A 26,467-nucleotide genomic window follows, 5' to 3' on the forward strand; every position below is an offset into this window, starting at 1 on the left:
AATTCCAAGTGGTCACAGTGTCAGAACTGAGCTGGATTGTAGGACACCCAGTGGGTGTCTGGAGAATTGGAGAACAGGCTGGTGTTGGGGGGCAAACTACACATTTGATGCCAGAAATGTAAGTAAAAACAGTGCAGAAAGAGGGAAGGGCACCCCCTCTCATTTTAAGAACACATCTCTGACATTTCTGCTTCCGCCCCTCTGGCCAGAACTGAGACACACAACTTTTTTATATGGGCTTGGAAAACTGGCTCTTAAAAGTGCCGAGAATGTTCGCTGAGAGAACGGTAGTTATTTTGGAAAAATACAAAACAGGCGTAGAGGCTAGGCCATGTGTAGGAAGTTTGGGGCTTGTAACTTTGGATTCCTTTCCTAAGAGACGTGGAGAATTTATTCGTAAAGCAAGCGCATTAGCCAGGATTAAGTTCAGCTGTAACAGAAAACCCCAAAGTAACAGTGGTTTGGTTCTGTATCCCGTTCCTGACCGTATGAAAGTGATAGTTAAACCTCCCTTGACTGGAGGGCCACTGTGTACCGGGCGAGGTCCCAGATGCTTTACATTTAATCTTCACAAGACCCTATAAAGGAGCACCCCACTTTACAGGTGAGAGACTGAAGCTCAGAGAAGGTAGGTAACTTGCCCAAGGTCACACAGCTCCTTTGTGGTCGAGCCTTCATGAATCCAGAGCTCTTTCCACTCAGGGGACAACAGGTGCCGCCCTCACGTCTCCCCCATTAGCGCTAAGGCGGGAGGGACAACACCCAGCTTCCGTGCAGTTGACAAAAGCGCATTTTCCCAGACTGGCTTTTCGAACATATGTGTTAATGGTTGAAAACTAAAACTGAAATGTCTTTCCACACTCATTACCACACTGCTCTGTTCATTTTTTTAAATCCCACAGAGCAACATATTTTGGTTGTGCCTCTGGTTCACCAAGTACAACTAATCAGCACATCCACTCACTCAGACAGAAACCAATGCCAAGGACATGGCGGGTCAAGACACCAGGGATGGTGAGACTGCAGGCGCTCCCAGCCTCCCCAGCCAGCCGCCTTCTCCTCCACAGACCACGCTGCGGCTCCCAATCTGGTGTGAGGCTCTCTCTAGGTTCTTTCTCTGTGAGCTCCAGTCAAGAGGTCATGAAGAGCCCAGGAGGCAGGGAAGCCTTGCAGGTGTGGGCACTCGGCGTTTCACCGACCACACCAACCTGACTCTCGAAACGGTCCTTCAGGAGAGCAGACACAGCCGCATTTCACACAGAGAAGTTCAGAGACATCAAGTAACTTGCCCTAAGTCACACAGCCTAAAAATAACAGAGGCAGGACTCAAACCCAGGACTTCTGACTCTGAGAACAGAGCTTGATCCTGTTCCCAGGAAGTTCCTCCTCAGTGCTTCCCCTTTTCCCACTCCCTGTTGTGAACTGATAATTTCCAGAGTGAAGGCTCATCCTGCTGGTATGGGTACCAGAGGTGGGGATCTGGTATTTGTAGACCAGAGGCACCTAGAGACAAGAAGAGGAACAGAGAAACACACAGAGACACAGAGAGAGAAGCAGAGACAGACAGATTGAGGGAGCAGTCTTCATTCTGGGCAGAAGACACGGTTTAAGAAGCTTATGATCTAGCTAAAGAGCAAAGACACAACACAGGAAGGAGGACTAAAATACAAGAGACCAAGCACACGTTGGCACCATGGGTGACAGAGGAGGGCTGAGTTGGTGAGGGTGGGCTGGAACTGGCCTGGCTGGGTTTGGACAGAGCCCAGTAGGAGGATGGAGGGAAGACCAGCCCGGAGCAGGGTGAGCGGGGGAGGCCCCTCCGCCCGAGGGTGCAAGGCTGCACAGTACTTCTCAGTATGGGTGTTGCCAGGATGCATGGAATCAACTGATGGACATCTAGGTGTTCCCAGCTTTTCACTTACACAATGTGTAATGGATTTCCCTTATGTTGTAGGATAAATCCCCCAGGAAGACAGGGATGTTCCTGTAGGAAGGCAGCCCCAGGGCTGCTCTTCTGTTTCTTCCCAGCTCAGGGACATGGTAATTTGTGCCCTGATCACGTATTTGAGGAAATGTAGGGAAATTAAGGTTTACAGACATATTCTAACCTTTTCAAATGTACCGGGTCTGTAAACTCCACATTGACTCAAATATAGTAGACAATCACTCTGTCTTTTATGTGCTTTGGGAAAATGTCCAAGTTTTCAGATGGATTGGTATTTGCAGGGCTTGTTTAAAAGGGTGTGAGGACGGCTTCCCTGGTGGTGCAGTGGCTGAGAGTCCGGCTTCCGATGCAGGGGACGTGGGTTCGTGCCCCGGTCCGGGAAGATCCCACATGCCGCGGAGCGGCTGGGCCCGTGAGCCATGGCCGCTGAGCCTGCGCGTCTGGAGCCTGTGCTCCACAACGGGAGAGGCCACAACAGTGAGAGGCCCGAGTACCACCAAAAAAAAAAAAAAAAAAAAGGGTGTGGGGAGGACATTGTCCTCTCGCGGTGACCTCCACAACCCCAGGCTCAAGATGGTAAAGCAGGTGCAAGACTGGGAACTGGGTGGTCACAGATCAGGGCTGGACCATGTCGGCCTCTTAGACTGTGTCACAATCCCAACCTTGTCTTTCACTGTCGATCCTGACTTGGACATCCCTTCTCTCATCCACTTCAGTGTCACTTAGAAGTGTGTACCTGTTTTTCACAGCATCTACAAGATGTGATCTCAGGTGAGTTTGAAACATGTTGAGATATGCTATGAAAGACCAATGTACATTAATTTAAAAAAGGACCAGATGTAAGACCACAAAAACAAACAAAAAATACATTTCAAAAAGCAGGACGAGTACAGATAACTCTCTAATCACAATGCATGAAAGTAGAAAGTAACAGCGGAAACGGGAAACTGAAAAGCAATACAAAGTTCAAAATTAAACAAAAAGAAACAAACAAAAAACTATACCTGGGTGGAATATTATTCAGCCTTGAAAAATGAAGGAAATTCTGACAACATGCTATGACATGCATGAACCTTGAAGACATTATGCAAAGTGAAATTAGCCAGGCACAAAAAGGCAAATACTATAGGATTCCACTTGCACGAGGCATCTAAGTGGTCAGATTAATAGAGACAGAATGTGGAATCACTGTTTCCAAGGGCTGGGAGGAGGAGGGGATGGGGAGTTGTTTAATGGGCTTAGAGTTTCGATTTTGCAAAATGAAAAAGTTCACCCTGCATACTGCACAACGTGAATATACTAAACACTACTGAACTATACACTTGAAATGATTGAAATGATACATTTTGTGTTATGTGTATTACAAAAAAAAAAAAAAGACCAGAACACAGACATAGGATTATTTCTTAGACGCTGTCTTACTTATACACAGGGAGAAAAGAAAAAAAAGCTTCCCCTTAGTGACAGAGAAAAAAATGCAGGACAAGGTGCCCTGAATTTTAGGCAGGAAATGTATAGACACATTTTACATGAACAAACTCTTACCTACCTAAAACGCTGAGCTGTATAAGAATGCAAATACCTTTGTGTTTTAAAATATCATTTTGCTGAACTGCCAAACTAAGATTTTGTGATGCAAAACAGCCAGCATCAGGGTTTGGTTCAGACCCGTTAAAACTGAATCACAAAAGCAACACTAAACTTCTACAATGTCATATTTTAATACAGTTTAAGAAGCTCACTGATGCCATGTTCACCCCTGAGTTTTCTTCTAGAGAGAATAATACGCACATTATGGGAAGTGCAGGGAGGCAGGAGTGTATGTTTTGTTGTTGACGTTGTTTAATTTTGTTGTTGCTGCTTTCTTTAACTAAATGAGGATTCATGAAGGTTTTCATCTTCTCAGCCCATGTGCAATTCAGAATTGCACAGTCACTCTCTCCAGCACACAAGCACACGGCCAGTCAGGGACAGACACAGTCCCTGTATAAGGAGATCACTAGTGTTACCATCTGTCCAGCGTGACACAAGGCAGACAGCAACACTGGTCTTCTGGCTCTGGGCTCCGTATGTGGCCCGTGGCTCCTTGTCATTCCAAGAGGAAATGGGCACAGATGCCCCTTTTACTTCCTGCCTTCAAAGCACCAGAGTCAAAAGGCACACTTACCCACCCAGGTCTAGTGAAAACCAAGCAGACTCTCAGGCCCCTTCTTGTGCAGTTCAATTTTGCATTAGAAATAAATTACTACATCTTAGCAGCCAACATGCCTTACCACCCGACATGACTTTCTAGAATAGCACTGCCCGACAGAACTTCCTTGAGGGTGGAAATGTGGCTACTGAACCCTTGATATGCAGCTAGCGTGAGTGAATGTAAATTTCTTTAGACTTATGTAAATTTGATTAATTAAAATGTTCGTTGTAACAGCTGCATGCAGCTCTTGTCCATATCAGACAGCACAGTTCTAGAAGCAGCAGCACCTTTCTGAACCCTTATTTTTCCTTGGATTTGTCTGCGTCTTTGTCAAAGTACAAACACAGGAACTATGGATACAGCAAGAGCCCTTGTCTTCTCCATCCTCGCCCCCAACTCCCCCTGCCCTTTCTACCATTCCCCCTTCCACCCAAGTTCTCTAGAGGTTTCCAGGACCAAATATTATTTCTAATAACAGAGTTTTCTCACTCCAGTTATAATCACAAATCCCTCTGGGGAGAAAGTCTTATAGCGAAACAAACGGCCTATCCAAAGGTTTCAGAAAATTACTTTTTAAAAACTCTTTGGAGTGGACTATGCAGGGAAATGAAGTAAGTATCAGGTTGGTTTGAGTAAGTTATCACATATGCCCCATGAGCTTCAGGGCATGTTTTGAGAAGGTTTTTCTCCCTGCTCCCAAATAACGGACAAATTGTTGATATAACGAGTGATCGAAGGAAGGGCCAGTTGGCAGCCTTTGGAGCAGGAAGGCCTCTGCAGGGAGGAGAATATTAATCAAGGTTTCCCGAGCACGGGGGCAACCCGGAGAAAAACAAGCTTCTCCTTCATGTACAAGGCAGCTCCTGGGGACAGTTCCAACAGAGCTTCCCAACTTCACTGTGCACGCACGCCACCCGGAGAGTCGTGTTATAACGCAGATTCGCATTCAGCAGGGCCAGGTGGTGCCAAAGATGTGGGTGCAGAGACCACACTTTACATAGTGAGCCTCTAGGCCTCGATGCTCCTGAAGTCCACTCAGGACATCTGGCAGGCGGCTGCCAGGGCCCTGACTCCCAGCCCACCCCTGCCTGCCGAGGGCTAGTTTCTCTTGAAATGATCATCTTGGAGCCTGTCTCCTAGGAATTCAGCCCCACTTTATAAACTCACCTGCTGCAACCAGAGATCAACAGACCTTTTCAAAGTTGACCAAACATATAGGACCAAAGCCCTGAGAGACCAGTGGGAGGCAGCAGTCTTGAGTGAATGCATCTGCTCCACAAATTCAGACTAGCCCACAGAGGGTCTGCTCTGAGGCCTGAGGGTCAGGGGGGTACCTGTTAGCACAAATCTAAGCTCCATCCTCCATTCTAGTTTCATTGATAATAACATTGGTGTTTTCCCTTATTTCTTCTTGTTCCCTACTACTGCTCACTTAATTCAGCCTTAATTCGGGATGAAATTGGTATAATCTGCCCTTTCAAACCTTTTTATCTCCATCTACAACATGAGGAAAATAGGGCACCTATACCTCTCAATTTTGTGAGGATTAAGCTAGTGTACAGAGGGGTTTAGCATTGTCCAAGTATGACAGATGCTTACTAAATGCAAGGTGTTATTATAGGTTATTTTATGATGTTTGTTCCATGAGTAAGTACAGACTGGGGGGCTTCCCTGGTGGCACAGTGGTTAAGAATCCGCCTGCCAATGCAGGGGACATGGGTTCGAGCCCTGGTCCGGGAAGATCCCATATGCCGCGAAGCAACTAAGCCCATGCGCCACAACTACTGAGACTGCGCTCTAGAGCCCGCAAGCCACAACTACTGAGCCCGTGTGCCGCAACTACTGAAGCCCGCGTCCCCTAGGGCCCACGTGCCGCAACTACTGAGCCCACGTGCTGCAACTACTGAAGTTCACACGCATAGAGCCCGTGTTCCGCAGCAAGAGAAGCCGCTACAATGAGAAGCCCACGCAGCACAACAACGAGTAGGCCCAGCCTGCTGCAACTAGAGAAAGCCCGTGCGCAGCAATGAAGACCCAACACAGCCATAAATAAATAAATAATTTTTTTAATTATTAAAAAAAAAAAAAGTACAGATTGGTCTCCAATAACAATCTCTCTCTTCACCTCCAGACCCAATGCCCGCTCGGTATTTCCACCAGAAGCAAACGTTTCATCTTTTCTCCAAAAATCAGTCTCCCTCGCCTTCCTGTCAGAGGTGCCATCAATGTCCCTCTCAGAGGCAACTAACCCACAGCCATCTTCTGCCTCCATATCCAAGTACAACACTTCTCAGTTCTGCCTTCACAAAGCCTCTTGAATCCACCCTCTTCTGTCTCCACTGCTCACACCTTGTCACCTGTTCTTGGACTCCTGCAATCAATACCTTCTCACCAGTCTTCCTGCCTTTGCCTCTCTCCTTTCCAGCCCCATTACAGGAACTGCCTCCAGGTCAATCTTTCCCAAGCACCACTGGAGGTTTCAAAACAATCCCGATACGTAGTTCCAAAGACTTTTTTTTTTTTTTTAAAGCAATGGAAGCATAGTTGCAATAAGTGCCTGACTACTTGGGAAAGGGCCACACACATGTATCCTGATGCTTATGAAATTGCTCCACAATCACTGTGGTACCTTACAGCCACGTCGCAGGCACAGTTAGAGAGACGCAGATCTTCACTGCCGCACCCATACTCAGGGAGTTCCCTATAGTAGCTCAGTCTATTGAGGGAGACTTAAGTCTCAGGTTGGATGAAGCTGTTTCTCAGAGAGCACTGGTTTTGTTTGGGTGTTTCCCTTTACATATCTGCTGTGGTTTTGTCATCAAGCAAAATCACTGCTATTATTTCCTCATTAACTGCTAGGGATTTTAGGACCTAGTATTATTTTGGAATTCATCTAGTTCACAATAAGTATTTCCGAAAGAGCAAGTTCACTTGAAGATAGTGATGACACTTGAGAATGAACATGCTCTATTTTTCAAATTTGAAGGGCCAGTTGTTGGTCCCTCAGTTAAAAGCAACTCCTCCATTCAACCACTAGATGGCATTTGAGCCCTGGTGACAGAGGAGTCAGTGGGAATTTGGAAGAGGTAGGCCACGACTTCCTTAACCAACCATAACAGGCTTGTCACTTCAGAACTAATTCTTATTAAAGGCAAGAACAAAATACTTGATTACCATCAAAGCAAGAGCGGAAAATAAAACCAGACAGGTGACGGGGAAAATAATTCCACACAAGAGTCTGTAAGTCATGAGGCTCCCTAGTCCCACCCTCTAGTTCCATTCCCCCTCCTTCTGAAAATGACAGATTCTGCAGGGTAAATGCCCCCAAATCCCTCTAGTTTAGTGCCTACTCCCATCTGCAGCCTCATCACTGCTAAGATCCCCACCTTCCCTCTGAGCTCAATCCCGTAAGTACTCAAAGGCAGTTCATTCACACGGGCTCCTCCTAACTCACCAAGCAGAGAAGCAGCTTGCTCCTGCCACCCCAGTGGCTGTCATTCCCCTTCCACAAGATCTTATGAACCAAGTCTGAACTCTGGGGGCAGACACTGGACACATCTATGGAGATTAAAAACTTCTAGAAAGAAAAGCACACAAATCCTAAATCTAAACAGGTTTTCTTGACCTCTGCTTCCTCAGGTAAAGAGGTTTTTTTGTTTTGTTTTGTTTTGAATTCGGCTGCGCAGCTTTCGGGATCTTAGTTCCCCAACCAGGAATCAAACCCGGGACCCAGCAGTGAAAGCAACGAGTACTAACCAGTGGACCGCCAGGGAATTCCCTCAGGTAAAGAGTTTTAAACACAAAACTACAGTTGGCAAACCTGACCTTTTTTATTGGTGAGCAGGAAGTTCTCCTTGGAGTAATCAAATAACCATCACCCACATATTTTGAACAGTCTGCTCTCACTCAGATATTCAGTTTCTTTGCAAGGGCTACTCTGGAAGCAGAGAGTAAATTATACATTTAATCTTCCAATTCACCCATCATACACCTCCTAGAGGCAAGCCACATGCATCGTTTTTAAAATCTGGTCCAACTTCCGTTTTTTAGCCACTTCGTTACAGCAGGACAATCTTTGAGCACATTCAGCCAAATGTTCTCAGTGGTGGAGAGGGGCAGGGGCAGAACATCAAGTGATGTTTGGTGGAAAAGGATGACAATTGCTTTTCCATGAATTCAAAGGTTACCAGTACAAGATATACTCCCAAGATGTAGAAAGGACCTCCATAATTATTCATGAATCAAAAAGGTGGATTCATGTGTTCCAATAAAATTTTATTTACAAAAACAGGCAGGGGCCATAGTCTGCTTCAAAACAAGCCTCAAAGGATTGTTTTAAAGTAAATTAAACGTAAATTAAGTACATTAATTTTACTTTATTAATTTTACTTTAAGTAATTTTACTTTATTAATTTTACTTTAAGTAATTAATTTTACTTAAATCTGCAAGTAAATTAACTACCTGCTAGAATAAAGCCCAATACAAAGAACACAAAAGCCAGCAATGTAACATTAACAATGTATACCATCCTTTGTAGGTACTAGACCTACAAAAAACTGGAAAATGACCTTCTGAGAGAAAAATCAGTCAATAGAAATAGACCCAGAAATGACAAATGATGGAATTAGCAGATAAGGACATTTAAAAAGCTATTATAGGGCTTCACTGGTGGCACAGTGGTTGAGAGTTTGCCTGCTGATGCAGGGGACGTGGGTTCCTGCCCCGGTCTGGGAAGATCCCACATGCCACGGAGCGGCTGGGCCCATGAGCCATGGCTGCTGAGCCTGCACGTCGGGAGCCTGTGCTCCGCAACGGGAGAGGCACAACAGTGAGAGGCCCGCGTACCGCAAAAAAAAAAAAAAAAAAAACTATTATAGCAAACTATTACATATAAAAGGGATGGAAACAAGGTCCTACTGTATGGCACAGGGACATTCAACGTCTTCGGATAAACCATAAAGGAAAAGAATTTAAAAAAAAGTGTGTGTGTATATATATATGTACATGTATAACTGAGTCACTTTGTTGTACAGCAGAAATCAACATAACATTGTAAATCAACTATACTCCAATAAAAAAATAAAAAATAATAAACTAATGATGCATTTTCCAATCCAAAAAAAGAGCTATTATAAACTTTAAATGGAGTATAAACTACAATAATATTGAATCACTATGCTGTACACCTGAAACTAATATTGTAAATCAACTATACTTCAATAAGAATTATATATATTAAAAAATTAAAAATAAAAAGCTATTGTAAACATAGCTCTTTATGCTCAAGAATGTAAAGGAAAATACGAATACTGTTAGAGAAATGATGTAAAAAAGAACACAGTGGGGGCTTCCCTGGTGACGCAGTGGCTGGGAGTCCGCCTGCCAATGCAGGGGACATGGGTTCGAGCCCTGGTCCGGGAAGATCCCACATGCTGCAGAGCAACTAAGCCCGTGCACCACAACTACTGAGCCTGCGCTCTAGAGCCCAGGAGCCACAACTACTGAGCCCGTGTGCCACAACTACTGAAGGCTGCGTGCCTAGAGCTCGTGCTCCGCAACAAGAGAAGCCACCGCAATGAGAAGACCACGCACTGCAACGAAGAGTAGCCCCTGCTAGCCGCAACTAGAGAAAGCCCCCATGCATCAATGAAGACCCAATACAACCAAAAATAAATAAATAAAATTTAAAAAAAAAAAGAACACACTGGAACTGCTAAAGACAAATGAAATATCTGAAATGAAAATTTCACTGGAAAGGAATAATAAAAAATAGATACTGCAGAAGAAAAAGATCAGTGAACTTGAAAGACTGCAGTAGGATTTATACAAGATGTGGAACAGAGGAGAAAAGGATAAGTTTTTAAAAGAACAGAGCCTCAGTGACCTGTGGAATATCAAGCAGTCTTAAGAGACATGCCTACCACAACATGATAAAACCCATCGTAATTGTAAGGATAGAGAGGTCAAAAGTAAAAGGACAGAAAAAGATGCCTATTGACATAGTATCAGATAAAGCAGGCTTCAGGACAAAAAATGTTGCCAGATATAAAGGACATTTCACAATGACAAAAGGGACAATTCAACAAGAAGACATAATAATCCTAAATGTGAGTGCAGAAAATAACAAAACTCCTGAACGGAAAAAGCAAAAACCGACAACTTGTAAAGCAGAAACTAACACACCAGTGTAAAGCCATTATACTCCAATAAAGATGTAAAAAAAAAAAAACAAAGCTGACAGAACTAAAAGGAGACATATATGCAAATCCACAACTGTAGTTGGTGATTTTACCGGTATCTCTCTCAGCAACTCACAGAACTAGTGGAGAGAAAAAAGCAACTAAGTATATAGGCAACTTGAGCTCTACCAATCAATGTGACCTAACTGGCATTTACAGAACATTACAGCCTGCAAAATACACATTATTTTCAAGTGAACAAGGAGCATTCACCCAAACAGACCATATGGTAGACCATAAAACAAATTTCAATAGATCTAAAAGGACTGAAATCATCCAGAGTATATTCTCAAACCACAATGGAATTAAATTATAAATCAATAACAAAAAAATTACAACAGTGTTTGGCAGTAGAAATATAATGCAAGCCACACACGTAATTTTAAATTTTCTACTAGCTGCATTTTAAAAAGTAAAAACAGGTGAACTTAATTCTAATAATGTTTTATTTAACCCACTATATCAAAAATATTCTCATTTCAACCTGTAAGCAATATTTAAAAATTGAGATATTTTACGTTTTTTCCATACTAAGTCTTCAAAATCCAGAAAGTTACTTAGGGCACAACTCGATTTAAACCAGGCACATCTCAAGTACTCAACAGTCACATGTGGCTAGTGGCTACTAGACAGTGCAACTCTACATAGTTTAACAAATATGTTAGAGCTGGTAATTTTAACACCCATCTATAATAAGTTATTGCATTTTTCCCCCGCAAGGAAAAAATCTTGCCTTGAGACAGACTTTTGAAATATTTAGACCTATATTAAAAAATGTTAACACATCAATCATCAAGGTTACCAATTTGTCTTCAGACTTTTACTCCCCTTTTTCACTCACCCACTATCCCAGTGGGCAGAACACTTCCCAATTTTATCCATCGTTCTCAAACTTAGCTACCACCCATTCCATGAATACCGGCTGGCTACTTTGGGGTTCTCCTGTTCTTACGTCTGTCAGATGCCCCACTGCCTCCCTTTTATTTTTCCTGCACAGACACGAGAGCACGCAGGTCCTGTGCATGTTGGTGGTTTATCCCCACCCCCTCATATTTTAGAGTCCATGCGGATAGCTTGTCGTCTAGTTCTTAAAAGTGTTGTCCAGGGGTTTTTAGTTGTTACATTTTTATGTAGGGAGTAAGAAAATTCAAAAATCTAAAAGATATTCCAGCCATCACCATCATTCCAGAATTTGATTTTCTAAACATATGCATGTATGACTGATAAAACTAAAAATTTGAAAGAGAGAATACTGTCTGCACTCCCCTCCTTGGTTTTATTTCTGACTCCGAATGTGGAATAAAGGGGACACAAAGAACGATACTGCCGGGTGACACTAGAGTTGTGACCTATGAACATTCCTCCTTTACCAGTGACACATTATTAGGCGCTCTCAGCAGAAGGGCACTGGAGGGGCACTACAAGTGGAAGGGGCTTCACTCCCGGTGCTGGTGCTTCTCCTTCTTGCTCCTAATGCATCCTTGTCAGCATGTGGCTTTCTTGCCAGCGGGAGGTTCTCCGCCAGCAGCACACACTCTCCGGAATTTTGCTGGCACCTCATGAAGCACCTTTCCTCCGAGGGTCACAGGCACCCCAGCAAGTGACTTCCTAGCGAGTTTTCCTGACACGCTGCCTGCCACCTTAAACTCTGGCACCTCAGCAAACTTCTCCATCCAGTGGGCCACACCACAGTCTTCAATGAGACCTGAGTATCAGCCTTGGGGGGAGAGGAGAAAGGGCTCTTTCAAGTTTGTTCCTTCCTTGGGGACTCTCTCAGTCTACAAGCAGTGGCTGCTCCCTACATCTGCTATTCAGGTATTCTTTAGCGATGTCTGCCCCTTAGTGGTTAATCCCCTGCTACCTAGTTAATAATTCTTCATATTGAAACTTCCCTGTTCAAATTACTGGTATTTCTTTCTCCTGAATGGATCCTGAACCTTAAATGATAACACAAATCATTTGTAAAATTTACAAGAGGATGTATTTTTTTTTTTGAGGATGTATATTTTCTAAATCACTAAGAAAATTAAAACCAGGAAATTACAGTCCATTTAGGAAATGAGAGAAATCAGTGAGAAAGCATAAAACATAATCACAGAAGACCAAAGTCAGTAATTAACATAAAAGCAAATGGATTAGCTCCCTATTAAAATGCAAAGACCCTCCAAATGGGTTGAAATATAAAATCCAACACGACACACTGTTTAAGAGACAACTAGAAATTATATGAAAGTTAAAAATAAGAGGATAGATAATTTGTCAAGCAAATACAAACAAAAAAGAGGAGAAATATTCTAATATCAAAAACAGTAAAATTCAAGGCAAAAAGCATAAATAGCAGATAAAGAATAACTTTAGACTAATAAGTCTTCGTTATGAATTGTACCTAACAGACACAAGTATTTATATACTAAGTAACAGCATCAAAATATACAAAGCAAAAGCTAGACGGACAAGATGAAATTGAGAGAAATAACTATAATAGGAGACTCTAAGACAATACTATTACTCTATGGTAGTTTATTAAAAAAAAAGAAAACAAAAATTGAATTAAAGTGGTTGAATAGATACACATTCACCTCTATCCCACACAAATTGAGTAAACTTTCATTTAAAATACCCATAGAACACTCTTAAAAAATGCTAGGCCCCCAAACCGCAATAAATTCTTAAAAACAGAAACCACATAAGCCATATTTTCTTTCAAGGTAAAAATCCTACAAGTAGCAAAAAATGAAAAAAAAAAAGGCCAACCACACAGGAATTCTTAAATACTCTTAGTTACTGAACCAAAAACTTAAGACACAAAAATAAACTACTAGAACAAGACATATTAACATAGCTCGGATGTGAACATATTTGAAATTAGAAATAACCAAAAACCTTCAATGTATTCAACTGTATACAAACAAAAAGTATCAGACTCAAAAAGGTACAGGGAGAAAAATCTAGAGCAAACAAAGGAAATAATAAACATAAAATGAGAAAGTAATACATTTTAGAACAAAATCACAATTGATAAATCCACAGTTTTCTTTTTTTAAGGGAAAAAAAGATACCTTTAGCAAGTCTAATCAAAGGGAAAAAAATGGTAGAACTAAGATAAATTTCTTACGACTTAGAAGTAGCAAGCTTAATAGAAAAGAGACTTTTTTATTCTCTATTAAAATTATCCAATGTTAAATTTCAACAAAATGAGAAGTTTTCTGGAAAAGTATAAATTTAGTAAATAATAAACACAAAAGGAGATATACATTTTAAAACAAAAAATTTTAAAGTTACTTAAACTTAAAAAGACATAACATACTAATAATAGCCACAAAAGAAACTAGTAGTTATCAAAAAGTTATTTCCTAAAAGGAGTCTGAACTCAGAAGTTTTATAAGCATGGTCCTTCAATTCTTCATGGAACAAATCACTCCCATGCTATAATTGCTATATTAACTGTTATATATAACTACAGAAAAAGATATACAGTTATCCTATTCACTTTATAGAGCTAGCAAAATCCCTATGTCAAAACTTGGATGATAGCCCAGAAGACCAAACTCACTCATGTAAAAAAGCAATTTTCCTAAATAAAATATTAGCAAATCAAATTCTATAGTAGCAATAGGGCAGTCACATTTTAGGAGAAATGGATTCCAAAGGACATCCCATATTTCAAAACTAATTTTCCCAGGAAAATAAATGTAAAGATAGAGGATGCATGGTTGGAGAGCATAAGTCTACAGTCACTGTAGTGTATTTTTTTTCTTTGAGGCTACTTTTTCTTATCCCACCGTTATTTCTAATATTGATAATCTCAAAGAGAGCTCTCACTCATAGTGGTGGTTTCTTTTGGCTCTTTATCACATTTAATTTCTGCCCCAAATTTACTGAAACTTGAACGTGCTTTTGAACACTAGTTTGTATACCACCACTGAATGAACGCCTGTAAGAGAATACAATAAAGGTGAATGTTACAACAGCCACCCAAATTGCTCTCAGAGGGTGTTGGTAAAGAACCCCGAGGCATTACAGGACACTGACAAAGGATGGCACATCTGTTTAGCAGTTAAAGCTGCACTGCTAAAAGGCAAAATCATGAGTTTACAATTGCAGAAAGACTGCCAGGTTCAAACGATGAAATTCTTGGTCATTTTTTAGGATATGGGTATGTGCATTACTTCAAATTTCAAAAACAAAGTGACTCTTTATTAATATTATTTGATTGGCTATTTTTAAACCTTATAACTCAAGTCTACATACGAAGCAAGTAAACTGTAAATCTTTAAAAAAAAATTTTTTTAACTAACTGACCTGATTCCAGGAGTTCAAAGATGGTTTGATGTTGGAAAATTTATTAAAGCATCATTAACAAATCAAATGAAGAAAAAAACACACACAAAAAATAAGATCATCTTAACGGATACCCAAAAAGTATATCTGACAAAGTTCCAGAGCCATCTCTAATTCAAATTCTTTAAAATCTAAAAATAGAGGGTATTTCCTCTCTAGATAAAGAAAAGAATACCTGACTCAAAACAGCCAACCTATAGGTAAAACACTACTGACACACCCATTAAAATGAGAAATAAAACAAGAAATGTCCACTATCACCATCGTCATTATTTAACATTTCAGCCAACAAAACATGCAATAAAAATTAAATAAAACTATTAGAAGAAACATTATCATTAACCATAGATCAAAGTATTTCCTAAAAATACATGTGAAATTATTGAAAAAAGTACTAGAATTAAGTGACTAGATACCTGGAAAATGTAAATTTATAAAGACTACAGATGAGACCACAGAATTATTACTGCTCAAATTCTTCCAACCTGTCTCCATCAGGACTGGCTCTATCCTAGTTTGAGTCGCTCTTGTTGTTTGCCTGGATTACTGCATCAGGCTCCTACATTAACTGGCTTCCCTACCTTCAGCCTGGTGAGACATAACAGTAAAGCCACAGGATAAATCTGATAGTGTCATTCCTTTGCTAAAATCTTCTCACAGCTTGCCATCATAGTTAGAATAAGACCCAAATTCCTTAGGACAGCTTCCTATATGGCCCTATCCAACCAGGACTCATACAAATGCCATTGTTGACACTCTAATCACACTGTCTTCCTTTCTGCTCCTCAAATACACCAAAGCGGCTTTGTACTAGTTCTTCACTCTGTCGGCACTGCTCTTCCCTGAAGCTCACAAGGATGGCTCCTTCTAAGATGCCAACTACATCTCCTCAGAGAGCTCTTTGATCATCCAACCTACAGCAGCCACCCAGGCACTATCTCTCATCACCCTATTTTAATTCCCTCCACTAAATCTGAAGTTCACGATCTGATACTTTTCCCTGTATGTTTGGTATTCCTCCCACTAATGTCACCTACATGGGAGCAAGAACTTTGTCTTAATAACTGTTCATCTCCAAAACTTAAATAAACGCCTGGTGCGTAAGAAGAGTTGCTCGTCTTCCCTGAATTTTCATTGTCTATCATTCTCAAGAGACTGTAAACTCCACAAAACAGGAACTCTGCCTATTTTAGTCACTGTTCTATCTCCAGGACTCAGACACTGGCTATATAATCAATAAATATCTGACGAATCAATGAGTCCCTCCATCCCCTCCCCGTAATTCCTAGCAGTCTAAGATTAAGCAAACTTTCTGGTGAGTCCAACATATTACTGGCTTATATTGAACTGCAGCCAACTAACGATTCCATATGAATTGTTATAAAGTTAGATCTTCCCACCTCTATGCATTCCCCAAATTCTACACTTGTGTGACTGACTTGTTTAGATAAACAAGGAGCTTTAATAAAGTTTGATAGTACTGTTGAAATTAATCTTTAAAATGCCTTTGTCAAAAAAGTATTTACAAGAAAATAACAGGTCAAGAAAAATTAAATCTTTTGAGTCCTAATCCATGAATTGTGTAAGTAACTGGGAAGAGAAGAGAACTCCCTAAAGTTACACTGAAAAAAACACTGAGGTATTAAAAAGATAATCTATCTTGTCAAGGTATAGAGAAATGACCATCCTATGCAAAAATGGTCAAAACTAACAAAGCCACAAAAAGACTGCCTCTTAAGGATTTAAATTAAGATAACTGGATTGTCATTTTGATCACCCGAGAGTTACTCATTAAATATGACACAGAGTACATATTTCCTGGTTTGTGGGCACTCTAAGTATCTAATTACTTCAAACAAAAGGCTACATTCTCAATTTTTTATATTTTGTTTTTATTCGAGAGTTTACTCACAGGCAGCAGTTTAAAATCAGGCTTTTAAAATTAAAGGCCAAAACTAAAAAAAATCTGCAAATATGACACTTTTAAAAGAATGATCGTCTTAATAATTTAAACCCTAAAATGTCCTGTGGAGTTAAAGTCTTTATACATAAATGTGTAAGATCGATATCATTTAAAATAAACAACTGAAAAACCACAGATGGTGGGCAAATTTGTCAATGAAGATAAACATCAGTATCAGCCTTCCAGGGTATGAACACCAGCAATTAATTCATCTTGTGAGAGAATATGCTTCAGAATTTGGCCTTTAAAGTCTCTTTCTCCAGCAGCAAATCAGCATATCTATGCTGAAGTTCCTTTTCTCTTTCCTGTTGTCGCTGAACATCTTCTTTCAGACACTTGAAGAAAAAAAACCATTAAATTATTTTTTCATATGTAAGCACACTGAAAATTAAAAATATCTTATGGTACTTTATCATCTTACAAACAGCTGAGTCAAGTCAACACTTTCAAGAGGTAAGTATTCCCCAAAGAGAAACAAAAATAGTAACTACTTCTGCTATAAAACCAGTCCTGGGGCTTCCCCAGTGGTGCAGTGGTTGAGAGTCCGCCTGCCGATGCAGGGGACACGGGTTCGTGGCCCCGGTCTGGGAAGATCCCACATACCGCGGAGCGGCTGGGCCCGAGAGCCATGGCCGCTGAGCCTGCGCGTCCGGAGCCTGTGCTCCGCAACGGGAGAGGCCACAGCAGTGAGAGGCCTGCGTACCGCAAAAAAAAAAAAAAAACTCCTCCCCGATAAAACCAGTCCTGTGGCCATTCTTTGATTTGGTCATACAACTACCATCTTGTTATAAAACCTCTGCTGCTATCTCAAATAAACAAGCTATTATTGTCCTATCAATACCCACAAATGCACTTAAATAAGCCCTGGCTGCCCTTTATCTGGGCAGGGGCTATCATGCACACTTGGCAAATAAAGTTAAACCAAATCTGGCCAAAGGAACTTGATGCTCTGGGATTACTGATATATTCCCAGCATCCTAAATTACAAAACAAAAAGACACTGGTTTAATGTACCTCAGAGAGCTATATGAATGGGATGCAATTAAATTTCGGGGGAAAAGAATCACAAGGGTTACTTATTCCATTTCACAGTGCATCTATATACAAGACAAAAAATTGGTACAGGAAAAGCCTGTGTATCCAAAACTGGCCTGGTCTATCCACCTACACACAGGCAATTCTAGACTAGAAAGTCAAAAACTTTAGGCTCTCATTGAAAAAAAGCCAGTCAATGTCAACTGCAAAAGACAGCCTGCACAGGAAAGGAAAAGAGGAAAGCCCTGATTATTCTTTGGAGCTCTCTTTCTAAGCAATGCTGCAAGCCAATAACGTTACCTCTAGCCTCCGGGGAATAGCAGAATCTTCATGTTTCTTGAGTTCTTCAAAAGTGCGTAACTCCAAGTAAGCCTGCTCAATTTGGTCCCATAAGTCATTCAACTGTTTCATGAGCCCCATTGCACGAGACTGGTAACCCCCAAGCAAAATTTTCATCTTCTTTTCCATCTTTGCAGCTCTCTTGGCTTCTGTCGTCATGTGACCCCTGTTTATCTGGGGGTCGGGGAAGATTCACATCAGCACACAAGAGAAAAGCAGGCTAAATAACAGGACTAAAAAGGCACAACTGGTCATCTACTACCTCAAAACAAAAGTACATTAGATGCAATCTCTATCAAATTACCCATGACATTTTTCACAGAACTAGAACAAATAATCCTAAAATTTATATGGAACCATAAAAGACCCAAAATTGCCAAAGCAACCCTGAGGAAAAAGAACAAAGCAGGAGGCATAACCCTCTCAGACTTTGGACAATACTACAAAGCTACAGTAATCAAAACAGCATGGGGGCTTCCCTGGTGGCACCATGGTTAAGAATCCACCTGCCAATGAAGGGGACATGGGTTCAAGCCCTGATCTGGGAAGATTCCCACATGCCGCAGAGCAACTAAGCCTGTGCACCACAACTACTGAGCCTGCACTCTAGAGCCCACAAGCCACAGCTACTGAAGCCCACGTGCCTAGAGCCTGTGCTCCGCAACAAGAGAAGCCACTGCAAAAAGCCCGTGCACCACAACGAAGAGTAGCCTCCACTCGTAGCAACTAGAGAAAAGCCTGCGTGCAGCAATGAAGACCCAACGCAGCCAAAAATAAATAAATAAATAACAGCATGGTACTGGCACAAAAACACACATATGGATCAGTGGAACAGAAAAGAGCCCAGAAATAAACCCACACACTCACGGTCAATTAATCTTTGACAAAGGAGGCAAGAACATACAACGGGGAAAAGATAGTCTCTTCAGCAAGTGGTGTTGGGAAAGTTGGACAGCCGCATGTAAATGAATGAAGTTAGAACACACACTCACACCATAATAAATTCAAAATGGCTTAAAGACTTAAATATAAGACATGACACCATAAAACTCATGGAAGAGAACATAGGCAAAACATTCTCTGACATAAATTATACCAATGTTTTCTTAGGTCAGTCTCCCACGGCAATAGAAACAAAAGCAAAAATAAACAAATAGGACCAAATCAAACTTATAAGCTTTTGCTCAGCAAAGGAAACCATAAACGAAATGAAAAGACAACCTACTTGCAAATGATGCTACTGACAAGGGCTTAATTTCCAAAAATATACAAACGCTCATATAACTCAATAACAAAAAAACAAACAACCCAATCAAAAAATGGGCAGAAGATCTAAATAGACATTTCTCCAAAGAAGACATAGAGATGGCCAATAGGCACATGAAAAGATGCTCATCATCACTAATTATCAGAGAAATGCAAAGCAAAACTCCACCTCACACGGGTCAAAATGGCCATCATTAAAAAGTCTACAAATAACAAATGCTGAAGAGGGTGTAGAGAAAAGAGAACCCTCCTACTGTTGGTGGGAATATAAACTGGTGCAGGCACTATGGAAAACAGTATGGAGATTCTTCAAAAATCTAAAAATAGTTTCCATATGATCCAGCAATCCCACTCATGGGCATATATCCAGACAAAACTATAATTCAAAAATATGCATGCACCCCTATGTTCACAGCCGCACAATCCACAAAAGCTAAGACATGCAAACGACTTAAATGTCCACGGACAGATGAATGCATAAAGAAGATGTGGTACATATATATAATGGAATACTACTCAGCCATAAAAAGGAGTGAAATAATGCCATCTGCGCAACATGGATGGACCTAGAGATTATCATGTTAGGTGAAGTAAGTCAGAAAGAGAAAGACGGATACCATATGAGATCACGTACATATATATGTAATCTAAAATATGACACAAGTGAACTTACCTACGAAACAGACTCACAGACATAAATAACAGACTTGTGGTTGCCAAGGGTGGGCGGCGGGGGAGGGAGGGATGGACTGCAAGTTTGGGATTAGATAAACAACAATGTCCTACTGTATATCACAAGGAACTATATTCAGTATCCTATGATAAATCATAATGGGAAAGAAAAAAAATACATTAGAGTTTCTTATACTTCAACTACCTTAATGCAAAATTAGGCTTAAGGGCTTCCCTGGTGGTACAGTAGTTAAGAGTCTGCCTGCCAATGCAGGGGACACGGGTTCGAGCGCTGGTCAGGGAAGATCCCACATGTTGCGGAGCAACTAAGCCCGTGTGCCACAACTACTGAAGCCCGCGCACCTAGAGTTCCTCAACGAGAAGCCACCACAATGAGAAGCCCGCACACCGCAAGGAAGAGTAGCCCCCGCGCACCGCAAGGAAGAGCAGCCCCCGCTCACCGCAACTACAGAAAGCCCATGCGCAGCAACAAAGACCCAACACAACCAAAACTAAATAAATAAATTTTAACAAAACAAAACAAAATTAGGCTTAAGAAGGGCTTCTCCTGCACTTGAACAGTTTTTACAGGTTAGTCCCAAATAAATTATTCATAATAACATCACCGATGATTCAACCTCAAAGAAGGCTTGAATTTCACAGTATGGGGAAAACTAACCTTTACCTCCAAAAATAACGTTTGCCATCATTAATCTGCAACAACTCTGGGACTGACAGCAATGTATCTTCACCATCTGTATCTCAAAAATGCACTTCTATATATTACACATCGACCACATTTTTAATAACTGAATAATATCCAATCAATGCACCAAAGCTGTGATCAAAACATAACCCCTTCAGGGGCTTCCCTGGTGGCGCAGTGGTTGAGAGTCCGCCTGCTGATGCAGGGGATACGGGTTCGTGCCCCGGTCCGGGAAGATCCCACATGCCGCGGAGCGGCTGGGCCCGTGAGCCATGGCCGCTGAGCCTGTGCGTCTGGAGCCTGTGCTCCGCAACGGGAGAGGCCACAACAGTGAGAGGCCCGCGTACCGCAAAAACAAACAAAAAATAAAAATAAAAAATAAAATTAGGTGGAAAGAATTTAAAACGTATAAACTCAAAAGAGAACTGGAGAGGGACAATTAGCAGAAGGTTTCAACAAAACTCTAGAGCTGATGCAGAAGGGCAGAGAAAGCCCCAGCTTAGAGGGTCCAAGGAGAGACGGCTGAGAAGGGAGATGTGGGATGCAGAATCCCATTAGCATAACGCCTTCTCTAGGTGTACATTCTACGTCCCACAATGTTATCACTTCATCATGATCTGCAAATGCTTGTTTCCAACATACAACACTTAAAATTGTGAGGTCAAAGCCTTAGGGATAATTATTAAATGTGTTAATTTCTTTGTATTTATCTGTTCCTCCCCCACCCCCCTCCAAACTGATTCCATCAAGTGACTTCTATAAGCAATCAAAACTAAGTAGTTTCAGGATAATAGATACCCAAATGATACTCTGTAATTCATAATAATGTAACTGAGAGCACCCTGTAACAAGGGAGACAGTGTGACAATATTTTTTCTGAAATACTAAATGTGGCGGTGGGGGGGAGATAAGCAGAAATGGTCCCACGGGAAAATACTGTCAAATACAAAATATTGATAAGAAAGCTGTTCATAGGATGTTTTTCTAAATATTTAGGAACAACATAATCACCAAAAGAAATATACAGCTTTCCAAGATAACAACTTTGAAACATGCACTTCAATGCATTACGTCTGATTTAAAAACAAACATGTCAATCTCAATGCCTTTTTTTTTTTTTAGAATATGTAAGAACACCAAGAAACACAGTGTTCCCCAAAATATAAAGTACACTTCTACTAGAAAAGTAGTACTTCATACCTATCCATCTCCAGCTTACTTTATTGAAGTCAAAGTCAAATAAGTCTAGGGCAGAGGCGATGGCAGGGAAGGGACACGTTGCATGTGCGCCTTAAGAACATAAGATGGATCTAAAATTAATTTACATGAAGCTCTTTTAAAACAATTCCTATCTTCAGCATTTTATAAAAGTTAATAAGCTTTTATTCCTCTGCAAAGCACTTGAAGACTAAATCCACGAATAAATAATGTCCTTTACAAAAGAGCCATTTTCCTCTCACAGATAACAAATCAAAGTGAGTTCCACAGCAATGATCTGTCTTCTAAGAGTCAGGAAATACTGGGCCAAGTCAGCAGCACAGTGGAGTGGAGAAGTGAGTCACTCTTTCTACCCAGCACGGCCACCCAGCTGTTTTGAGTTGACGTAGGTTATTTAACCTCTGCATTTCCTTTTCCCCATCAGTAAAATGGCAGTCATTGCTAAAAGTTACTATGAACCCTAAGATAATGTACAGAAAAGCCCTTAGCCGCCCAGTAAGTGACATAAAGTAAGCAGTCAACAAATGTCAGCTCTGATTACAATTATTATAGGTACTACGAGTTTAACCATTTTGCTCTCCTCTCTAACGGACCAAGGGACTATGGATGACACTTTAAAACCCTCCTTTAAATTCCGACTTTAATTTTAAAAATGATGGAGATCCCCTTCCTGGGACTAAAGCAAGGAAAAACAGCTGTTTCTTCTTGTAAGTGAGCCGTTTGCCTCTTGAGGACCACCACACCAAGTAACCGGTACTGGAGCACATCTTTTTAAGCTAATGCTATTCAACCCCAGCTAAACTTTAAAATTAACCATACAGCTTTTAAAGTCTACCGCTGCTATAAACCCAGAGACCCTTATTTCAATGGTCTCAGACTACTGTATTTTTAAAGCCCCCAGATGATTCTAATAGGCAATAAGGATGGAGAATCCTGTTTCAGCCACTGTCATTACAGAAGCTAGGTGTCAGCTGTTTTAACTAGACCTACCAAAAAGTCCTCATTCCCAGTAAAAAGTGAACAACTAAATCCATAAGTTAGTTGCATCAAGTTCCTTACACTATAATTCAACATGTTCCAAGAATACCAACATTAGATATTCTAATCACATGTGGATGCGAATACACATTCCAAAAACCTTAACAGCACAGAATCTCAAATTAATACATACTTTTTTAAATTAGTCATACAAATTATCATTTTTATTGGTTAAGATAATTCAGTTAGCTATACACTGCACTCCATGGAAATCCAATTTCCAATTTGGTATAACAGCATAATACGCTCAGAAATTGTTTAATTAGTCATCAAGGCACATTTATCTGGGAGTTACCTCACCTCACACAGTTGAGTCATTTATTACTCCCAAAACACCAAAGATTTTAAAACTGCAAAGTTGCTAATGTCAACAATTTTATTAATGCCAACAATTTTATTGCATTTAGCTCAAGCTTTATTAACGTCTTCTGGCTCAAATACTGTGCTAAGATTCCAAGCAAATATGGAAATAGATTATACCAAAAAATTAAAGTGCAGAAAAAAATCAAATAGCTATATAAGTTAGTATAAAAATATAAAGAAGAAATGGAATACAGCTTTTAATATTCAATTTTAGCTTACTTATCTTACATCTGCCATCTGATCGTTAAAACGTAAAGGAAGATATCTGCACACAGAACTTTGTAAAATGCTCAGCCTATGACCGCTCGATACATTTTAGGAGGAAAAAAACTAACCTATAACGTCTGGCCTTTTCCTAGCCAAGAAATCTCAAGCACGAAACGCACATGCATGTATGGAACAGAACTACCTTAAATCAGCCCCAACTGCCCCGCCCCACATTCATACACAGAAACATTAAAGTCCAACAGAGTATAAAAACTTATTGTTTAAAATATGCAGAATTGAGAAGAACCAGACTCAGGTTTAACCAGATTAATATTTCTAAGCCCTTTTAAAAACTACAATTAAGCATTAGCAACTGCCCTGCGGGACAACTTATTTTGTACAAAACAGGCTTAAGGAGCTTGCACTGCCTCTTACAGCTGATTTACCAAAAGTTCTTCCAAAAAATGATTTTCAAACCACTGCATTTATAGCTGATTTACCAAAAGTTGTCAAAATCATTTTTTTCAAATCCTTAACTGCACTTAGAGATGATATACTTTAAAGTCTTCTTAAAACATCTAACGAAGTTAATAATGGAATTAGGATTAAATACTCTGTTCACGTGTCACCAGACAAGTCTCCCAAATATGATTATAATGGAAGTTTGTGCTTAAATATGTATCAGCACAAAATTTCCAATAATCTTAAATGAAGTTCACTATAACTACTAGGATTTTAAAGCAGGACAACACTTGGTATAATTAAAGCTGACTACATCCAAAATGAAAGCATAAAGTTCAAGAGGGGATGAATGAGAATAGATCTAATACAAATGTGCAGGGGGACCAAGGTGACGAATTTCATGCATCATAATTCTGTTTTACAATATGATGTCTGGAATTTGTTTCAAATAGTGGGAGAGGGAGAATAACATGAAATAAGAGTGGCTGTCACAGCTGGGTGATAACACGTGAGGACTCATTACACCAGTCGACTTTGGCGTGTATTTGACAATTCCCATAATAAAAGGTTTTTTAAAATTCAAATTCAATATCTACTCTAAAGGATAACTATTTTGTTAAGACCATACACCACAAACCATGAAACATCAGTACAATGAAACATAATGGAGACATTAAAATTTATAAGTATGTCAACTACTTCAACATACCAAAATGTACATATGAAATGTTAAAATGCACAATTATGTAAAATTCATTTATATTAAACAAAATCTGAGCCTTTAAGTATTACTCAAACCTCTCTCCTAAAATTGACCCATGTCTCATATTTCAGACATTCATCAAAATTCAGAGAACAGAAAACTTACCCAGCCTGTTATTCAAGGTGAATAACTTGATAAATATCAATTTAATCTAATTTAGCTAACACTAAGAATGATATGAACCTAAGAAAAATGGGAGAGAACTCCTATTCACTAAAACTTGCCAACTGCCAGGCACACAGTATCTCATTTAATCTTACATTCTCTCAAACTCTCATTTCCATGAGACTAAAAAACTATTACACACCCAAATTTTACAGGTAAGAAAATTTGAGACCCAGAGAGGTTAAGTAACTTGCTCTAGGCCACAGAATCACTAAGAGATGAAGCTATGCAGTTGTGTCCCACTTGAAAGTCCAACACATTAGGCTACACCACAGCTAATAAACCAGATGTCCTCCCTGCCTCAGCCCCTGAAATGCAAACATGCCTGAAGAAAGTCAAGCTGTGGGGCTAAATGGCTTAATGTCACCAGACAGTTCACTGAAAAACAAATTATTCTAGACACACATAAACAAGATCTCAATTAATGAATCTGTCCATCATTCCTTCCCTGATTTAGACATTAACCTGAACGTAGGCCACTTGTAAGAATTTTGTTTGACACTGGAGAAAAGCATTTCCCCCGCTTATATTTTTTAATTCCTAATTCTTTTATCCATAACAAGCTATAAAACTATAGGAAAACAAACATCTCAGAAATTTTTATGGGCAAAAAAGGTTATTTAACAACTCTTTAAGAAGTTGGGCAGAATATAACTAGAATAATTATTTACAGATTTCACCAAAGCTAATCCTTTGCAACAGACTTTAAAAGAGAGCAAGTGATTCTTTTTTTGAATGATACTTACAATATTATACTATTAAATGATCCCAATTTAGTTTTAAAGGCCTTCCATCTTTCACTCACACACAGATATGTGTAGATGTTCATATATTCATCTTTTTCTATCATATTTAATCTTATACGTACACATACCGCAAGATGTTTAAGGTGATTACATTTGAATGGTAGGCTTTTCTCTTTATTTTTTTTATTTAAAATTCTCTACAAAGTACAGTTATTATTTTTAGAAAGAAAAAAAGCCTACAAATGTTATTTTTTAAATGCATAGAAGAGAAACTGTCTAAAAAAGACTGGCCAGAGACCAATGGAAAACTGATGGTCCCCAGGAGATGAATCAGTGGAACCATAAGTGTTTCCTCGGGTCATTACAAAAGGGGGCTGTATGGGACTTATAAAAGTGTAATTGTTACTTTCAAACTCACTAAGTTTGTTAAGGTTACTAAGCTTAAGTAATTCCAAAGTAAACACATTATCCTTGGGTCTCCAATACTGTCTTCAGTTAAAGTCTGTTACACTGAGGTTCAGAAACATTAAGAGCATCCCTTACTGAAATTCTTGCTTGGGGACCCAGAATATAACCTTATACCACTAGAAAAACAGGTTTCAGGATACCTAAAATAAATATAGTTAATGGCAGCTCCACTTCCTAGTCCATCATTCCACAATATGATCCTATAGCAGTAAAGATGTGGTTCAGCCACCGAAATGTTTGCAAACAAGAGACCACGAGCGACTCTCCTTTAATCTCTATACTGTTCACTAGCATTAAGTTTTAGCAGTGAACCATCTCTGTATTGATGAGATGCAG

The 26,467-nt window shown here is 40.0% G+C and overlaps 1 protein-coding gene across 1 annotated transcript in view; it reads right to left on the reverse strand.

Annotated features, from left to right (window-relative positions):
- Positions 1-11,998: 11,998 nt before the first annotated feature.
- Positions 11,999-26,467, reverse strand: part of CDC5L (cell division cycle 5 like) — a 47,551-nt gene continuing 33,082 nt past the window's right edge. The window contains exons 15-16 of the mRNA XM_079935714.1: positions 18,019-18,231; positions 11,999-17,018 (exon numbers count right to left, since the gene is read on the reverse strand). Of these exons, the coding sequence (XP_079791840.1) occupies positions 16,914-17,018; positions 18,019-18,231 (318 nt within the window). The 3' untranslated portion in view covers positions 11,999-16,913. The remainder of the gene's footprint in view (positions 17,019-18,018; positions 18,232-26,467) is intronic.

Source organism: Stenella coeruleoalba, assembly GCF_951394435.1.
Source record: "Stenella coeruleoalba genome assembly, chromosome: 10".
NCBI classification, from domain to species: Eukaryota; Metazoa; Chordata; class Mammalia; order Artiodactyla; family Delphinidae; genus Stenella; species Stenella coeruleoalba.